Consider the following 19,517-nt stretch of genomic DNA (forward strand, 5'->3'; position numbering starts at 1 on the left):
CTTCCCGCCTGCAGTAGGAACAGTGCTGTTAATGGAACATAACCACATTACTCCGGGGGGGGGGCACACGCAGAATTCATGTGCCACGCAGAATGTTTTTTCTCAGCAGAAAATACAAGTTCTGCAGTTACGCCTTTTGCGCACCAGGGGTCACTGTGGCCGTGCCACTTCTGGGCAGGAGCAGCCTCAGCTCCTGCTAAGGAAGAGAAGAGGCTGCATTCTTCGCAGTGCCCTGCCCATGGGGCCAGGTCAAGAGGCACGGGATATAGGGGGACGGACAGCGTGGGGCACATGGGGCTGCTGGGGGGTCAGATTGGGGTTCAAAAGGGCTGGTGGGGGAGACAGACTGGGGCAGAGGATGAATGGGAGGAGGAATGCAGTGACATGGAGATGAGGAGGGGGCGCGGAGACGGGGAGGGGTAATAGGGGTACAGAGACACATGGGGGAGAAGAGGTGGCTGAGTGGGGGTGCAGGAACATATGAGGCCAGGGCCAGATGTGCCTGACTGAATGAGAGAGGCTAGTGGTCAACCAGCGTCTGCATGTGGGAGGCTCCTCAAAAGTCCCCCTCCCCACACAAAAAAACACAAACCCCGTTCCATACTTTTCCCACCTACACCCAACAATTCCCCGAGTTCATATCCAGGCTTCTTCCCAGCAATTACTTCCCTCTCCCTCAGCTCCTCTGTTTCCCTGGACTCCCGCAGGCCTTTGCACTGCTTCTGAGGGGTTCAGGAAATCAGTTTCTGTATTGTAGTGTAAATGAATGATTACTCAACGGTCTGTAGTTATATGTCTAGTAAGAAATCAATTTGTCAAAAAACATTTCCTCAATCTTTCTGTTATCTGTATTGTTAGAGACACACCTGCTGATAGGTATTTTGAAATAAATTACTAAAATTATTGAAACTGATGTGATTATGTTATTTCAACAAATAAAATATGCAGAATTTTAAAGTATTGTGAGCATAATTTTTAATTTTTTGGCGCAGAATTCCCCCAGGAGTACCACATGCATGATGAAACCAAACATGCACTTCTTGTCTGCTCTAGAACCGTCACTCCACTGTACAGAAAAACCACATTCCCCAGAACACAGAAAAGTCTTGACCATTTGTAAAGCACAGGTGGCATGAAAGGTATGTGAAAAACTTAGTGTTTGAGGTATGGGCAGAACGTTACTGCTCAGGGAGGGACAGACGGTTAACGCCTGTCAGTGAGGAGCAACCAATCAGGTGCTTTGCAACCAGGTATGTGCCAGCTGATTGGAGACAGTACGTTCTGTAACATACACCTCTTTCCCTTAGGATGGGCCTGCTAGTCTATCTTCACAGCAGGCATCTCCAGGGTCTTTCAGGGTAGAACAGAATTAGTGAGCAAATCCCGTAGGAAATCAATCAGCAGTGTTCTTGTTTTTTAAAATGAGGTACATTATTTCCATCCTATGGGCAAAAGCAGGCTCCCCTACTGCATCTAGAACCTCAGACTAGATCAGTACAATTACAATGGCTGCGCCCTTCCTACACACCCCACTCCCTATGCGCCATGCCTCGCTGCTTCAGTCAGCAATATACACAAATTGAGGACAAAATCTCAAGGCCACAGATGGGTAACTGGGCAGAACCAGCCTCTGCACAGTAGAGGAATCCAGGATGGGAGTTCTTGAGACTGATTGCTTTAGTTCTGAGGCAGAACAACAGGAACTGATCAGTGCCTCGGGGGAAGAATGCACTACTGCTCTGCAGGGAATGGGATTTTGTTTTTGTTTTTTTGTGTGAAGGAAGAGGTCCCGTCCTCCCAACATCCTCAGACAGGATGGCTCTGTTCTGAGCAGGTTTTGGAAAGAGGTACCAAAGAGCTGTCTAGAGAGAAGTTTAGCACATCAGACCTATAAGAAAGGCACGGAAACAAACCTTTTTACACAATGCAAAATGACCCCAAAGAATCCAAAGGAAGAACACCAAAAAAACCCTTTCCCATCCTCACTGCCTACAGAGAAGCAAGAAAGTCCAATGGAGCACAGATGGGTCCTTATTTTATGGTGAAAGGTTTGAAAGGAATCAACCTTGGGCTTCAACTCTCCTTCTCCACTCAGAACGTTAGCATCACACATGCACAACCTAAGGGCTTTTGTGGGGAGGGAGGGGGTTTAAGTTCTAAAAAAACATCATCCAATATTTACATAAAAGCTTTTGTTTTAAAGCATGAGAATATAAAACTCGGAGGAATGCTATAAGAAGTACTTTCAAGCACATTATTCTGTCATAGGTATAACTTTAAATGCAGTTTTGTCAGTACATAAATAACCCAGCTTATTTATAGGAGGGATTCAGTTCATTGAGAGCTGGCTCTGCGTGCCGAAGGGCGTAAGGAGGGCAGGGCGTGCTTTGGGGCCATTTTTGTTTTTAATTTTTTTTAAACTGCCTAGATATAGGGACTCAAACATCCTTGAAAGATAAAAACTAGTGATAAATCACAGATCCCATATTAAAGTGCGAGGAGACACAGGAGGGTCTTTGTAGGGATTTCTCCCATTGGTACCATAGAAACTCCAGTTAAAAACTGCCCTATGTTACTGAGGATAGGGAGGCCACACACAAAGAGGAGATGGGGAGACAACACAGGTTTAAGACGTGATTCGCACACACAGCAGCTTACGTGTGGGGAGAGAGGGAGGAGGAAGGTGACATGCGCGCAAGACAGTCTAGAGGGGCCGGGGACAGGATGGCAGGGCTGTGGGCAGGACTGGACCACACACACACACACACACACACACACACACACACACATCACAAGCAAATGGAGGTGAGTGAGAGGACAGCAGGTACAGCAGTTCAGGTGCCAAATTAGCACTTTGCATGTCACGTAGCACTAGTTAAACTTGCACACGCTCTTCTGTGGTGGCACCATACCAGGGATCCAAGTACGGATCCTGAAGGCCAGTCCAAAATGGAGCCTTGAGAACCTACCATCCTTTTTACTCATGCACAGCTTTCTTTCCACCCACTCCCCTTCAACATTCACTCCCTACCTTTCTTGCTAATTTTGTGGTATCAACCAGCAGCAGGTGAGAATGCAGTGAGCGGCCACCACCCTTTGTCAAAAAGCCAAAGTGTGTCACCTAACTTCTACCAGCTGGAGATACAAAGAGGGCCTGGAAGGTGGGTCCCTCTCCCACGATGCCATCAGGTTGGCTACAATTTTTTTTAAGCAAACAAAATCAGAGCCTTGAGTAACGTACTCCACCTTCCCCGTTTAGCGGGGATACTTGCACCGAGTCTTACCCACAAAGCCAGAATGTCCTCAAGGTTTACAGAGGCTTCAGCAGCCACCCAATTGAGGGCTACTACCCTTACTACCGCAGTCCCTGCCATGGACAAGTAAGCTGCAATACTGTCCGTGCCTTCAGAGCCCTGTGACACACTGCAGACACACGCTTCCCTCACAACCTCATTGCACAATAAGTGCTGGACTGAAAAACCTTTCCACCGACAAAAGAAAAAAGTGTTCTAGTCCCACCACCTGCCCACCACCCTCCCCATACACAGTTTAACAGAAGTGTTTCAGTAACAATAGCGTTTTAAAGGAATCAAAATCCAGCTTGTCTGATAGTAAACATCTACTGTGTTTCCAAACCTCTCGTCCTGTAAGTGCTAATGCCAAATTCTACCAGGGTGAGAGAGATGTAGTGATTTGTCACGGAAAAGGCAAGGCTAAGCCAAATCAAGGGCAGCCCAACAAGCCTGAACTCTCCTAAGGAACCTGCTGCACAGTAGTTCTGCTTCCAAGGAAAAGGGGCCATCGTCTGTGCCACGTCTCTCATCTCTTGATTAAAACCAGTGGATGGTGGGAACATGTTAGTTTTCCAGTGTTCCTTTGTTCTGAAGGGAGATTCCTCTCACTTCCCACCCTGGTCATCAGTTAAGTCAGAGAAAGTTACATTCTAGCTTTGTGCACACACAAAGCGGTACTTGTTAGAGAGATACCGGGTCCAGACCTGTGGCGATGCAGCTTTCGGAGTAGCTACGCTGATCTGCTAGCAGTGAGATTGCTCTGAGTTATGGTCCCCATGATTAGTGTCTTTTTTTTTTTTTTTTTAGTGTTTGATGAGCCTCAACCATATCCTGCGGAACGTGTTTGGGTGTTTCTGCGGCTCTGGCAGGATCTTTCCCATGCACAGGCTGAGGGTGCTGCGAAGAGCCAGTCAAAGGACATGTTCTGTACAAGCAGCCAAGTGGACAGAAGCAATAGATCTCAGAGCCCTAGATTGAACTCGGTAGTGTTGTCATGAACGTAGGTTGGCTTGGATCAGAACCAATCACACTTGAACAGATTCAGTACTCAAAAGTGCCCCCCCCCAACCCCCACAAACAAGAGAAAGGTCCAATGTCCTCTTCAACCCAGTCCCAGGCACCAGTCTGGAACGCTCAAAATGTGCACCCAATGCCCCAACTTGTTCCTGCTTTCTCAGACTGCCAACACAGCTGTAGCTTGCAACAGGATGGTAGAGAGAGGGGGACAACAGAACCCTGGGTTTTCTTTCCAATCTCCACGCTGTGTGAGAAAAGACCAAACCTCCTTTCTCCCACACCAGTTCACAGTGTGTGCTGCTCCGCTTGAAGCTGGGGTGGGAGAAGAGGCTGGAGAGGAGACTGTGGTGATGGAGGAGGAGTCTGTGGTGGGGACGGCTGAGTCATCACAGGTGTGCTGGATAAGACAGGTGTGCTGGCAGGAATCGCTGACGGAGAACTGGGTGTAGCACTGGGGGGCTCGATAATTGGTCGATTGTAGAAAAAGAAGGGGCACTGCTGGATGAAGAGTTCAATGATTGTCTGATAGGTGCGAGTTGCAGTGAGAGCGTCCATAGTGCTGAAGTCAGGTCTCATCAAGGTGGGCCAGAAGCAGATGGAGAGGTTCTCGCTCGTCATCAGATTCACTCTGTTGTTGTGACTGACCCTGCAACAGACAACAGAGAGAGGCCGTGAGCACAGTCTGTTCACAACAGGAAGAACGCTCACATATCTAGGACGTGAAGGGTACAGGGAGTAATCAGTTGGCATCCAACTCGTCCCCTTGACAGCATTATCCAAATTCCGGTGGACTAGGAAACCATGCTCAAAACCACACCCAAGCTATCATGTGCCTTCTGGGAGAGCTCTTCCGCTTCCCTCCCACGGGCCGTGCAGAACGATGAATGCAGGCTCCCTGCTGACTTCTAAACTCTGCAGCACCAGAAGTGACCTTACACCTCCAGAAGCAAGTGACATCCTAAGCAGAAACTAATGGAGTTGGAGAGATGTGGGTCTAATGTAGGTTTTCCCCATAGAATTCTGCTAATTCTGATGTAGCAACGTTTATGGAACTTAATTAGCCCCCGATAAATGACATGCCCGCCTAATTGGGACAACTGCCAAGGAACAAATTCACTCCAGGCTGCTTCCCTACTCTATTACAGCTGCTAAATAAGTCAAAATTAGCTTAATATTGTTCCAATGCTTTGTACACAGCTTATGTTAAGAAGCTGTTCATGGAATAAAGGGGACAGTCTATGTATCCAACCGCCATCCATGGTCAGACAGAAGTAAGAGATCTTGTACATACTTGTTCAAATGAAAGATGACATATTTGAAGACCTCATAGTTCTCCTTGGGAAATTTCTTCAGCACCTCTTTGAGCGCATGTAGCTTCTGCTCTCGGTCATTAATTTCTGTCAAAAGAAAAAAACGATGAGAATCAGAAATTTCTGAGGAAGTGAAATGCTCATGAGCCTTTGATGAGCTGATTAAATACAACTCAAAGGCCGCCAGCAGCAAAGAGAGCCTGCTCAAACATATGGATGTGAATCCCACTGGGTCTTCTCCAAAGAGGAGCCAAGCACCTCAGGGAATCTGTTCAGACAAGTGTCATCCTACTGTTCAATCCAAAAGTTTACCATCAGCAGCTAACCCTAAAGCCACATGCACTTAACTGTTGTGCCACAGGTGGTGTAGGATAGATTCACCCTTTAAACGCACAAATCGCCGCATACGGAGAAGTGCTACATCCTACTTGGTTGCATGACCTCCAGGGTGCAACAGTGAGTGAGCAGATTCATAGCTCAATTAATAAGTCTTCCCTACAAAGAACACATCATCCTTGGTGTACTGCTATATTGCCTTTGGGGAACATAATTACCACACTCGTATCTTCCTTTTCCATCCAGTACATGGCCTAGAAAAGCAGTCCAATAGAGCTGCGTATGTACCTTCGAGTAAAGCATTATCAAAGACAAACACTGGGCACAATCAGATAAGACTGGCATCCCAACACTGGATGAAGAGGGATGAAAGCTGGAGCACCAGGCTGGTATTTTTGATATCCAGCACACATAAGAAGAGAATTCCTTGTTACATCTGAGTAAGTCTCCTCCTGCACATCAGACCATAGTTTGATACAGAAGGCTGCTCTGTGTGTCTAACTTAGACATGCCCAGAGAGGCCAGTAGGGAGGGGAGGGTGCTGCAAGTTGGAATAAGCCTGGAGGCTGACAACAAGGCAACGAACTCCATCTTTTGAAGGTATCAAGATCTGGCCTTGTACCCTACTGGCTCTAGGCCCTCATTCTGAGGTGGGGAGGGAAAATTATGAAGCAGCATTGGTACTATATACTTCCCTATCCTGCTCCTGAGCATCCTGAACAACAGGTCTCCAGCGCTCTCTCTCTCCTTCAAGGACAGGGCGGAGATTGGTACCTCCACCATATTCTATCATCCATAAAGTACATGCAGCTCTCCAGAATAAAGGAGAATAAATTCACTGGCATAAATTGCCTAGGGAGGTTGTGGAATCTCCATCTCTGGAGATATTTAAGAGTAGGTTAGATAAATGTCTATCAGAGATGGTCTAGACATTATTTGGTCCTGCCATGAGAGCAGGGGACTGGACTCGATGACCTCTCAAGATCCCTTCCAGTCTTAGAATCTATGAGTCTTCCTCCCCTTATACACCCCTCGCCATTATACAACCCAATCAAGGGGAAGAGAGGATTTACAGGAAGATGACCCACATTTATCCCACTCTAGGTATAACCTCATCCTCTACAATCAACCTGATGTTTCAGATATGAGCAATAACCCATTGCTGCTACAAATCATCAGTCTTTTCCACCTGTTTCAGAAGATCCTGCTCTGGTGCTGAAGAGCAGAGGCACCTAACAATGAGCCAGATGATGTGGCCTAACTCTTTGAACCTGGTTAGTTCCCAGATGGATAGCTTACCTAGGAACTGGCTGGCTTTAAGGGAGGGTTAGGGGCACTAGTACTAGTCCCTGCAGCAAGGAGACAGGCAGGACTCTAGAGAGAAGCAAGTTGTGCTCCTCATTGCCCGTAACTGTCCCTGATCTCTAGCATATGATTTCAACCCAGCCAACCTTTGTGGGACTGGGAACCACTATTGGAAAGCAGGTTGGTTGAAAACCAATGAAACCAGAATGGGCAGTAGCTGAGCATTAGGCTGGCAGAGGGAAAGAACTGGTCCTCGGGAGCAAAGGTTGGTGAAGAGAGGCTTAAACTGAAATAAACATGTCCACACCTTTTGCACCAGTTTAATGAAATTGCTTTAGAATCACACCTGTAAAACCAGTGCTACTCTGCATGTACACAAACTCTTGGTGATTTGGAGACGTCTCTCCAAACCATCGGCCTTCGCTAAAAAAGTCTCTTTCAGAAAGAATTAAATGGAAGGAAAATATGATCTTCCACTACACTGAACTGACAATGGTGTTCCCTGGACTCCCCCATCAAGCCCAGGGTAACTTTTGGATGTACCTGGCGCCTTCCTTGAAGCCAAAGAGGCATGTCAAACATTGTTCTGGTTATGTATTTACCATTCCAGCGGTGGCTGTCTGTGTACTGAGGTTTTGGAACAAAAGTATCCCACTGCTGTTAAAAGTGATTCAGCAGTACCAGGTAACAAAAGTCCTCTACCCTTCCCGGGAACTATCAGGATAATCCATTAATACTGTCAGGTGCCTGGATATGGAGATTGTAATTAAAATAAATATGAAATATGCAGAAGGGAACTGAGTTAACGAGAATCTGTGTTATTCATTTAAATTCTCAGCCTTAATATTTTATTTGCATTTCCCCCGCCATTGAATTGTACATCTAAATTCCTGCTTGCATGTGTAGGTTTGTCTTGCAGGCCTCATTTCATTGCTCCGCTTAGCCCTTGGGTAGATGTTCCACAAGTTAAAATGCGCAGGGCTGTGCCTCTACCACACTTAAAGATGCTGTGAATATCCGCGAAAGGGCAGTAGCAACAAGGACACTTAATGAAAAGGGAAATTAAATCCACACCAGGCTCTCACTGTTTTAACGTGCTGTCTTCACAGCAGAATCAACTGGGATGATATGCGTGTTTTAGAAAGGCTGCTGCACTAGAATTACTTGATTTTTCTTGCCAAGATTTCTTAAGTCAAAAAAAAGAAATGCAAACAAAAGATGCTGTGTCAGCAATTTTCTCACACAATGGAATTTTTAGCATGCCTTTATCTTTTCCACCTCTAGATGGCACCATGGCAAGGCTATCACTAACAAACCTATTTGCTTCCAGCAGGCTGTGAACCCCTAAACATAACTGCCAAGAGAGCCATTTTTCCAGCTGAATCCATGGCTTTCCTAGCCTAATTAATATGCATTAATCCAAAGGCTCTTTCTCTAAGGGCACTGGTCACGTTAGCCCCACACAACTTTATCTTAAGGATAGGGGAGGAGGAAAAGAAGTGTACTGAAGGAAGCAACTACTGTGTGTGTGTGGGGACAGACTCACTGGGTCTTTAATCCTTTCCTCAGCATGATGTCTACTGCTAACATTAGATGCCCTCAAACCACTGGCGATGGAGTTCTCTTCCCTGACATTAACCCATTCTCGGAAACTTTCAGCCCACCCAAGTTCAGCATTGAAAGCATTTATAAACTCCAGCTGATCCAGGAAGAAAAGCCTTCTATGGAACACTGAGACATTAACAGGCAGTGCTGTGTATTACACGGTCTCCCTCTATTTGTGGCAAACAGCAGCATGCTCCAGAGACCCAACTGACTGTCAAGAACCATCCTGTAGGAGTGCGTATCATCGGACCCAGCTCATACAGGGCAACTAGATATAGAGTCACTGGGTTGGGTGGCAGGCCGGGCACATAAGGAGATACCACTCACTATAATGTATTCATTGTGGCAGCCTAGGTTCTGCTGTGAGAAGACTACTTTGGCTAGATCAGGGCTTGGCTGCTGATAGAGATCACGTACTGACCGAGCAGCTAGACTGAAAGCCTTGCTCAGCCCTAAGAGGTAGCAGCTGCCTTTTTGGCATGTGAAAGCAGTGGGTCAATGCCCCCGCCGAGCAGCTAGAAAAAGAAATAAAGGGAAGGAAAAACTTGTGCAAGGGCTAAACTCCAAACCGAGAGATTAAGGATTCACCCCACTGAGGTGCAAGGAAACTGGCTGCAATTTTGGATTTATACCTGCCCAAACAACGCTGACTTCAGGACCCATTGCATCCCAGGGCAATATATTGGAACAAGCAAATTTCCAGACGCACCCAAGTCCTGCATTTGTGTCTCGCAATCCACGTCCTAAAGAACGTGATGTTATAGGCAGAGGATAGAACGGTATGATTAGGAAAGCACCACAAATGTCTCAGCTCAGTTCTTGCTCTAAGCTCTACAAGCGGAGACAGTTATTACTGTTGTCATGATGACAACACACAATACGGACTAAGTCAATTAAAGCTAGGAAATTTGCAATTAAAGCCAAGGCACTGCCAGCACAACGTGCTCTGCCACTATGTTGATGTATTTCAGACAGGAGAAAGCAGTTTCCTATAATGCCAGATGGACAGAAGAATTTGGATTCTTTATGCTCTGAAACAATGGTGTCACCCATTGCCTTGTGCATACTCACTGTGGGCCTCCACCAGTTCAATCTGCATATTGTACGGTACCAGAGGATCGGGTAGTTCTGAGAAGAAGCTTTTCATGGCACCAGCCACAGTATTCACTGTAAAGTCCTTCTCTGCCAGGTCTAGATTGTGATCTACAATGAAAGCATTTAACAGTTAAAACTCACCAAACACAAGACATGCAGCTGCTGCAGTGAAGCAAATGACACGCATGAGATCCTGACAGGGAAGAGATAGAAATCACTTGGCGGGCTACAAATGAGACTTAGGCCCTCTACATTCAGCACTTTCTCTATGTGACAAACAGCTAAAAAACACGTCTTGCACAGAACACAGAGTAACCATCCCTCGGTCTTGTGCGAAACTCCAATCCTGTAAGATGACGCCCATTTGACTGATTGCTAAACAGAAGCTCTGAGAGGGCAGTTAATTTGACAGGTCCAGAAAAGGGATAAAGGAGTCCTGACTTCCATTCTTACCCTACCCAGTAGGTAATACTGCCTGCCATGAACCTTTTGGATCTGGCTAATGAGATTACTAATATTCCTGCCTTGTCCTATTTTTCAAAGCCACCTGCAGTTTGTAAATACTTTTCTGCTAATTTATCTATCTTCTTACAGATCCCTCCCCCAAAGCAGCTACTGATGAAGAAACTCAAATGTGGCATCATTGCAGTTAATGTCTGTAGGCACCTTTAAAATGTTAAAAATCACGTAAAATGATATTATAAGAGTTTTGCTCTATCATGTCACCCTATAGTAGACATCATCGTAAAGCTAGTTTGAATCCCTAAACTTTTCATATGACTAGAGCTACATTTATTCAGTTTTAAGTCACTTTATCATGTTTAAAGTCCTAAATTTGCTTTTTCAGACCAGGAAATAATCAAAATCCCAATGGTCAGTGAGGGCCCTGGAAGAACAAAACATTAGGAGTTACAAAAACACTGGAAGTTTAAACACTGGTACACGGGAATTAGTAGTTTCATTTATCTGCACTAAATAAATCTCTTAAACACTTTATTGAAGGAACATGTCAAACAAGAACTCCTACACAAAGTGGCAAAACCTCATGTGAATACATTAATTACAAACAACTGAACCACTCACAGAACAGTGTGGAAGGAAAGGGAGAGACTTAGATAAGGGCAAAGGGAAAGTGTCAGATAAGATGGTCTACAGAGGCCAGGAGCAACAAAGACACACAAAAACTGCCAAACGTACAAGCTTTTGATGTCCCAGAGCCAGAAAATCCTATTTGCAAGCGTTATGGTACATATTGTGATGCCAGGAATTTAAAAACCAAGGCAGGAATTGCAAGGTCACGAATATCAGTTCTGCCCATGCTACAAAAATAGCTGCAGTTAAATTTGGTTGTCACCCAAACATGTTATAACACGTTTTCACCTCACTTGTGTCATCAGAAAAGACTTGCTCTGTTTGAAGGGACATAGCGAACTTAAAACTCATATTACTGACATCCTTTCCCCTACAATTGTTCCAAGTAATACCTATGATTACTGTAATTGAAAGATTAGAGAAAAGATATTTCTCATTGTGTTTTCACTTTGCTTACTTGGCGCATTTGACAGCACATTGCTTCTATTCAGTTTCACTGTTTCCCCTGCAGTTAGTTTCCCACTATCAGTGGATTTTCCACATAGCAACAGAAGAGAGAGGGGGAAAAAAAAAAAGGGGGGGGGGGGGAAAATTGTAACAGAACAAAAACTGGCAAGAGGCTCAGGGTACCTTAAACTAATTTAACTCATTTTCTAACCTGCCCAGTTCTTAAGTTGTGTGAATCCTTTAAAGAATCATGCTTTAGCCTAGGAATCTAGAAGCCTTATAACAGGTTACTTTACACGGTCTAAAGTGCACAACACCATGATTAAATATGATTATTTTCAAGGACCTAATGTCTGTGCGGTACTCTGGCACCCCCATCTAAATTTAAACATGGACATTTAGTTAAATATGAACACAAACAATCAGTATGCTAGTCACCATGGTATTTGTTTTGATTATCAACTGTTGATACAACATAAAATAAATTTAAGTGTTGAATGTGCTGAAAATTTGTGCATTGACAATACAAAACTGGATGGCAATAGGTGTCTGGGACCGATGGGAGTTGGGTAAACAACAGGTGGGGCTTCTGGAATCTGGGAAGACATGGGACACAGTTTGGGATTGTGAACTAAATACAACAGCTGGATGTTTCTACTAAAATTATCAGCCTCAAGCAGTGAAACTGTAGTTTAAAATTATTTTGTTTTGTGTTTCAGAGTTAACCCCATTAAGATAATGGAGCAGCTCACACCTCTGAGGTCTTGTCTAGATTATAAATTTGTTTACACAACCTGGAATCAAAATATCAATCTCTTTGAACTCACACCCTCATCTATTTTGGTGCAAATCTGCATGTGGACCCATTTATTTCAGATTAAAAATGTTCTATTTTGATAAATCCAAAAGAAGTATGCACCCACAGACTCAAGTCAAAATAAATGAAGGTGTGAATTAAAACAGATTGGTTATTCCAGTTCCAGATTGTACTCTATGAAAAAGTGTTTTTAAAACTAAATTAATTATTAGAGTTTGAGATCACTTACCACATAGCCTAGATATAGTTTAATACCTTTAAAACCATGTCAGCTGGTACCTAATTAACTCTAGGGTGTTAACAGCATTAAAACTATTTCTACACTGGGTACAAAATGGTATTTCAAATCATGTTAGCAGACACAATTTAAAATACACCTTTTACCTGCAGACTAGACAAGGCCAGTTTGCAAAGCCAGAAAATAAAACCTTGCATTGATTCACACTTGTTTCACATTTTTAAAGTTATTTTCACATCCACAAGGTCTAGAAACATCTTTTTAAAAAATGAAATAAAACATAAGAATGGCCATACTGGGTCAGAACAAAGGTCTTCCGATAGTGGCCAATGCCAGGTGCTTCAGAGGGAATGAACAGAGGGAATGAACAGAACAGGTGATCATCAAGTGATCTGTCGCTTCTGGCAAACAGGGGTTAGGGACACCATCTCTAGCCCTTGTAGTCTCGAGTACCACCATCTCTTTTATTCTAGAGCACAAGTCTGCTTTAAGGGGTGGACTGTGTTGCAAATTCTACAGCTGGGGAAGCACAGCACACATAGGATCCTGATTATTTCAACAGAGAAGACATAGCCTAAATATTTTGCAAAGAACAGAGTCCCAACACAGCCCAACCACCCTTACAGCAGTACTGGCTGATAATTTGGCTCATTAGCACAATCTGATTGGTCAGATTTGAGAAATTAGAGCAAATTCTCAATCAGTCAATGAACAAATATTAAAGAAAGCTGTGCCCACTACAACTAATCTCAATTAATCTCATGGTCACATTCAGACTTCTCAGCTTTCAGTCTGAATACCAGTAATAGTTTAAAAGGTGATTACAGAGGCCCGCACCTGGAATCAAAACAGATTGCACAAAAACAAATCACTTTGATCTGGACTAGACTAGATGATCCTAAGTAAATTAAAAAAATTATTTCCTATACTACTGTCACATCCTAACCCCTTTGCCCAATAGGAACAGACATTACCTTGATCAAACTGTCTCTGCAGACTCTCCATTTCAGACTTGTTTCCACTCACACGATAGATTCCTTCAGTATTCAACCCTAGTGAAACAACAAGGACACAAGAAGTCAGTGCAAGGACTGGAATCAGAAGGGTGCAACTTTGTGGAAGTGTTATCTGGGTGGAACCGAATTCTCTGCCTACAAGGAGAAAAAAAAATGAATCAGTGCAAAGCCTACCATGTCACAAGAACTGGAAAGTGGTGCACAACTTTTAATCCTTAGAACAAGCAATATGCTTTGCAAAAATACCCAGAGGGAAAAAAAAGACTTGTGCTTCTCTACCAGTTTTCCTCAGAGGATTTCAGGGTACTTTATAAACAAACAGTAGTTAAGCATATACTGAGAGAGAAATATAATTAGGTCTAGTCTACACTTAAAAGTTGGGTCAACATAGTTACAGCACTCAGGGATGTGAGAAGTTCACACCCCTGAGCATGCAGCTAAGCCGACCTAACCCGCAGTGTAGGTGCCGGAGAGGTAGATTACCTACAGCAACAGGGGAAAGAAAAATCCTTCTGTTGCTGTAGGAAATGTCTACAGTACGGTGCTATAGTGGCATAGTTATGGTGGTGTCACCGTGCCACTGTAGCACAGACATGGCCTGAGTCACCATTTGATAGATGGGGAAAGAAACACAGAGGTCACACTGCAAGCCAGTGCAGAATCAGGTTTAGAATCTGGGTCTCTGACTCCCCCCTCTGCTCTAAGCAGAGGACAATACTGGTTCTTACCTAAAATAAACGTCGTGGCAACTGCAAAAATAGCTTCTATAGGATGTTAACCTGTTAAATGAATATACTGAACAAATAACATTGTTTCACTAAATAACTTCTTGGGGCATAAAATTAGATTTAAAAAGGTGCTTCTGTTTTCCACACATCTGTGCAACAGATGGAAGAAATAAAGCAAGTGACTCCTGATGTCCATGGGTATTTGGAATCCGGCTAAAGGAAGAAGCTACCCCTCCATTGCTCCTTTCCTTATTACTATCCCAAGGACAAATGCCTGTACATACAGCCGCTCATGCAACTCTGTTGCAGTAACCACAGCATATACAGAAACGATTGGACACAAGAGGGCGAGGGTGATCACTTGCAGTGCAACTAGAAGGATATGCAACTCTTGCAGTGAATCTATACGCAGGGAGAACAAATGTCTCAATTTAGCCATCATTTTAATGGATGCTTTCTGAGAAGCCCACGTTCAGTGAGATAAAAGCAGAGAACCTGTCTTATGATGCGCAGTACATTAATGCTATTTGAATCTGAAGGGCAAAGGATTTATTCAATACACAGGTCATCAACTGTACAGTTTAAAAGCTTTTAATTGCTAAAGAAGTGGTCTGTATCAGGGTCTCATTTCACAGAAAGAAACTCACCTCCTCAGAAAAACAACAACACTGGGTTAATGGATCAACCCAGAGGATCATAAAATTCAGGGCTGGACACAAAAGAATCAGTGTCTGTGCACTTGGAAAGAAAAACAGGAACAGCTGCCACCATTTGTCTCCCTGCGGCCCAAATTCAACACAAGCCATTAGACAGCGGGGCTTATTAAGGCAAGTACCTGTTTAATGCACACACAGAGCAAGAAAAGAGAGTTCCATCTCTTTGCCTTTAATCTGAAGCTCTGCCTTTCTGGTCCTTGCTCACACTTGTCTCAGGCTAGGTCTACACTACCAGGGCACATCAACCTGAGTTACGCAACTCCAGCACCGTGAATAACGTAGCTGGAGTCGATGTAGCTTAGGTTGACTTATTACGGGATCTACCCCACGCTGGGTCGACAGGAGAGTCTTACCTTACTCCTCTTGTTCCTGGTGGAGTACCACGGTCGACTGGAGAGCGCTCTGCCGCCAATTTAGTGGGTCTTCACTAGACCCACTAAATCGACCCCTGGTGCATCGATCACTGGAGCATCGAGCCCGCGGTAGTGTAGACATAGCCTCAGTTTGACTCACTACTGATGGACATACCCAAACTGTCCAAAGATGACTTTAAATTGACAGTAACTAGTTCTTAAGATTTGTTTCTGGCTTTTGCCGTGCTATAAAATACTGTTCATATTAAGTGTTCCCCAGGAGTTGCACTTTCCCCAAAGATTATTGTGCTCTGCTTCTCGTGTTTTGTTACAAGCCCCAGCCCATGGTGAACCATTACTGCTACAGCACCATGTTCCCAAGAAAGGGGCAGCCTAGACAGGGACCCCAGTGCTAGTTCCATTTTCATATAAAATGGGAGAGCCACAGAGAAATCAACGCAGGGATGTGCAAACTGGAAAAAGAAAGCAGTGAAAAATATGAAGAGCTGTTTAAAAGCCTAGTATGGTCATTAAAAGTCTGCATTCTCCCTAACTCCTGTTAGCAAATCTGCCCTCAATCATTTCTGTCACACCAAACTCACACATAACAAAGCCAGCATCGTTCTTGCCTTAAGTAACACTGGTACTGTTGAACCTTACAGCGATACTAAGCAATGAATGCATGAAACAAAAGGAACATCAGTCACAGACATTCTGGCAATTTCTTTCTTTTTTCCCCAAAGACTCGTTGCTCAGACATGTAGATGGAAAGGGATTAAACACTATGGGACTGCGAAGACTGCAGATGGCTCCACAATTGTTCCCCAATTAATTTTTTCTGACAGAACATCACCACTCAGCACAAAGTAAGATGAGTAATTCCTTCTCTTAATGACCGTCCACCATAGCCGCTAATAAGAGAAAATGACAAATTAATTACCAGTAGCTTAAACGAGAGGCATAATGCTGACAACATATATAATGAAAAATTGAAACAAACGTAACTTGTAAATTCAAACCATCCCCTTTCATGACTGAGCAACAGCAATATTTAATGTATGCATTGGTGTAGCCATGTTGGTCCCAGGATATTAGAGAGACAAGGTGGGTGAGGCAATATCTTTTATTGGACCAACTTCTGTTGGAGAGAGAGAAGCTTCGAGCTTACACGGAGCTTTTCTTCAGGTCTGGGAAATATACTCAGGCCATGTCTACGCTACACTCCCACTTGCTTCAGAATAATTTAGAAAAACAACAAGGAGTCCAGTGGCCACCGGACTCCTTGTTGTTTTTGTGGATATAGACTAACACTACTACCTCCTGATACTTGACACCATGCAAGAATAATTTGTGTCATTCAGGGGTGTGAATGAGTCACACCGACCTAAGCACCAGTACGGATAGCACTATCATGCCGACATAACTACCGCCTTTCGTGGAGGTGGATTTATTATGCCGATGCAAGAGCTCTCCCCCGTCGGCGCAGAGCGTTTTCACCAGACGCTCTACAGCGGTGCAGCTCCGCTGACGCCATGCTTCTAGTATAGCGTCACTCTCATTGTCATAGCTAAATGTAAAGCGGAACAGATTGGTTAGCATAAGTAGTTAACATATTTCAAGTCACCACTCAAGGTGAAGTGACCCATGAACATTACCTCCCAGCCATAGGAGGAGGGGAAAAGCTGGGGCGGGGGGGGGGGAGAGGTTAAGTTATAGATTGTTGTAATAAGCAATAAATCCAGTGTCTCTATTCAGTCCATGATTTTTAGTATCTAGCCAAGTCATGAATTTAAGCTCACAGGATCATCTTTTGAAGGTATTATGCGGGTTTCCTTTGAGGATGAAGACTCTTCTGGTTTTCAAACAACCCTCCATACTCTCCAAGCTCGTTATCAGAAGCAAACGCCCCAGAGACCAGAACCCACCAACTCAAAGCAGCACCAGATCTTGCCAAAACAACACATGTAAAACCTGTAGTCATACCTCCACTGCTACTACGCTCTTGATTAACTCACAAAAAAATTAATAGAAGATAAAAACACCACATCATTTGTGGGTGAACACTTTTGACAAAGCGATCACTCTATAGCTGACATCAGTCCTCAGCCTCAACGGAAACCTGCACGACACCTGCAAAAGATGAGCCTGGGAGCTTAAATTCATAACTTTGCTAGATACTAAAAGACATGGACTCAATAGAGACATTGGATTTATGGCTTATGCTAAACAATCTGTTCCACCTGTACTTCGATATGGCATGAGTACATTTCCCAGACCTGAAGAAAAGCTCTGGGTAAGCTCAAAAGCTTCTCTCTCACCAAAAGAAGTTGGTCCAATAAAAGATATGACCTCACCCATCATGTCTCATCAGTATTTATTAACTGACTTAATATTTCCGGCAATCCACTTCCATGTTTATTTTATGAAATCCTGTTTTACACCAGCCACACAGACATTGCAAAGCTGTAGCATCAAGACAGGCTACACATCATTTGACCTGAACTGAACTATTAATATCAACCACTAATTTCATATAAACAGAAATAAAACCTGGGAAGAAGCTGCAAAGGAGTAACTTGACTTTAAGACACAAAGCCCTGTCTACACCATTGCTAACAAGGGTCCAGCTCCATCGGTTCTGGCAATGTTGGGAGCTCCAGCATAGAAGGGAATTTTTGCCCCATATCCATGCAAATCCCCCAAGTAGCTGCGCTACAGCAGTGTAAGACAGGGCTTGCATTTGAGAGATTTACTGGAACCTAAATGTGCAAAAAAGCAGTAAGATTTATCCTCAGACATACGGACATGAATTTTGTGAAGAATCAAGATAACCTGTCTGCACACAAAGGCAATAGATTTCCCAAGATATGTATGTATCCAGTGCATGAGGAGAGGATCAATCCATTCATTTTGAAGTGAAACACACAGAATGAATGGGTACCTGAATAATGGGGATACAAATCCAGCATGGGGTTTCTATGATAAAAAGGTAAAACTTTTTAAAGGGAGATCACCAGAAAAGGTAGAACAGCACCATAACCAACATGATCATTTATATAAGGGTCATGCTCATTACAGGGTCTATGTTCATCAAAGGTTTCTAATGCTACCTGCCTTCTGCTCTTGTCTTCTTCTCCTCAACGATCAGTCTCTGGGTGACCCACCTTATTGCTCCTAACAGTGCCCAAGGTATGCTCCAGCAGCACCGACTGGTTACATCTGGTAATTCATGTCAGTGTCAACACATGACTTTCACTGGTTAATATCTAGTCAGGGCAGTGAATGACAAGATTAAAAGATATGTGCTGCAGTGTTTTCAACAGCACAATTCACGTATAATCTCACTTGTATGCTTGCTCCCCATTAGTTTTTGTCAATAGCTGTAAGAAAGTTCACGGATAATGGAAGTAAGGTGAGAATACAAAATGACCAACATCCTGAAAGATACTAAGAAGTAGGAACGGCTGGGTTTCTCACTCTTGCTGTCAGATTCTCAGCAGTAACATCTGACAAAGATATATAATGAACCCAATGTGGCTACCCTGGGATATCTTGTGTGGTTACACCAACCAAAAACAGGCTGCTGAGAGCCCTCCAGTAGAAAGGACTTTAACATTGCCTAAGTGGCATTCCCATCAGCAAGAACAAGAAAAGAAAGACAGCAGTTATTTTCAACATAGTCCTTAATCAGAGGCCCAGCTAATGAATTAGAATCTAAAGAAAAAAGCTGGTTGGACTATCCAAAGAGATTTGTTCATTCTCAATAAACAACCTTTATTACATGAGCCAAATCTTAGAATCAAGTGGTGGGGAAAGTTAATGAAGGTAGAACCTTAATCTGTTTCAGAAAAGAATTTTGGATAAACATGCAAATATACCTTGCCTCTCTAAAGCACTTCATTCTTCCAGCTGACATTTCTACAACCAGAAAGTAAGATTCACATACACTAGCTACCAAGAATCAAATGACTCACTGGAGACCTTCATAAATGTTGAGACATCCACGGCGATAATAGTCCATGACAATCTAAGTTTTTTAGCAGGATATTTAGATATGAAAGAAACCTTTAATAATCCAGATAACTAGAAATAAATCTAGTTTTTCAATCAGGGAAGGCTTCCCAGATGTTTAGGCCTTACTATACATCT

The 19,517-nt window shown here is 43.6% G+C and overlaps 1 protein-coding gene across 1 annotated transcript in view; it reads right to left on the bottom strand.

Moving 5' to 3' along the window:
• Nucleotides 1–4,152: 4,152 nt before the first annotated feature.
• The window catches only part of ARHGAP35 (Rho GTPase activating protein 35), a 63,133-nt gene continuing 47,768 nt past the window's right edge, over nt 4,153–19,517 (bottom strand). The window contains exons 3-6 of the mRNA XM_024219183.3: nt 13,530–13,607; nt 9,938–10,069; nt 5,602–5,707; nt 4,153–4,956 (exon numbers count right to left, since the gene is read on the bottom strand). Of these exons, the coding sequence (XP_024074951.2) occupies nt 4,596–4,956; nt 5,602–5,707; nt 9,938–10,069; nt 13,530–13,607 (677 nt within the window). The 3' untranslated portion in view covers nt 4,153–4,595. The remainder of the gene's footprint in view (nt 4,957–5,601; nt 5,708–9,937; nt 10,070–13,529; nt 13,608–19,517) is intronic.

This window comes from Terrapene carolina, unplaced genomic scaffold, assembly GCF_002925995.2.
Source record: "Terrapene carolina triunguis isolate 2854851 unplaced genomic scaffold, T_m_triunguis-2.0 Scaffold517, whole genome shotgun sequence".
NCBI classification, from domain to species: Eukaryota; Metazoa; Chordata; order Testudines; family Emydidae; genus Terrapene; species Terrapene triunguis.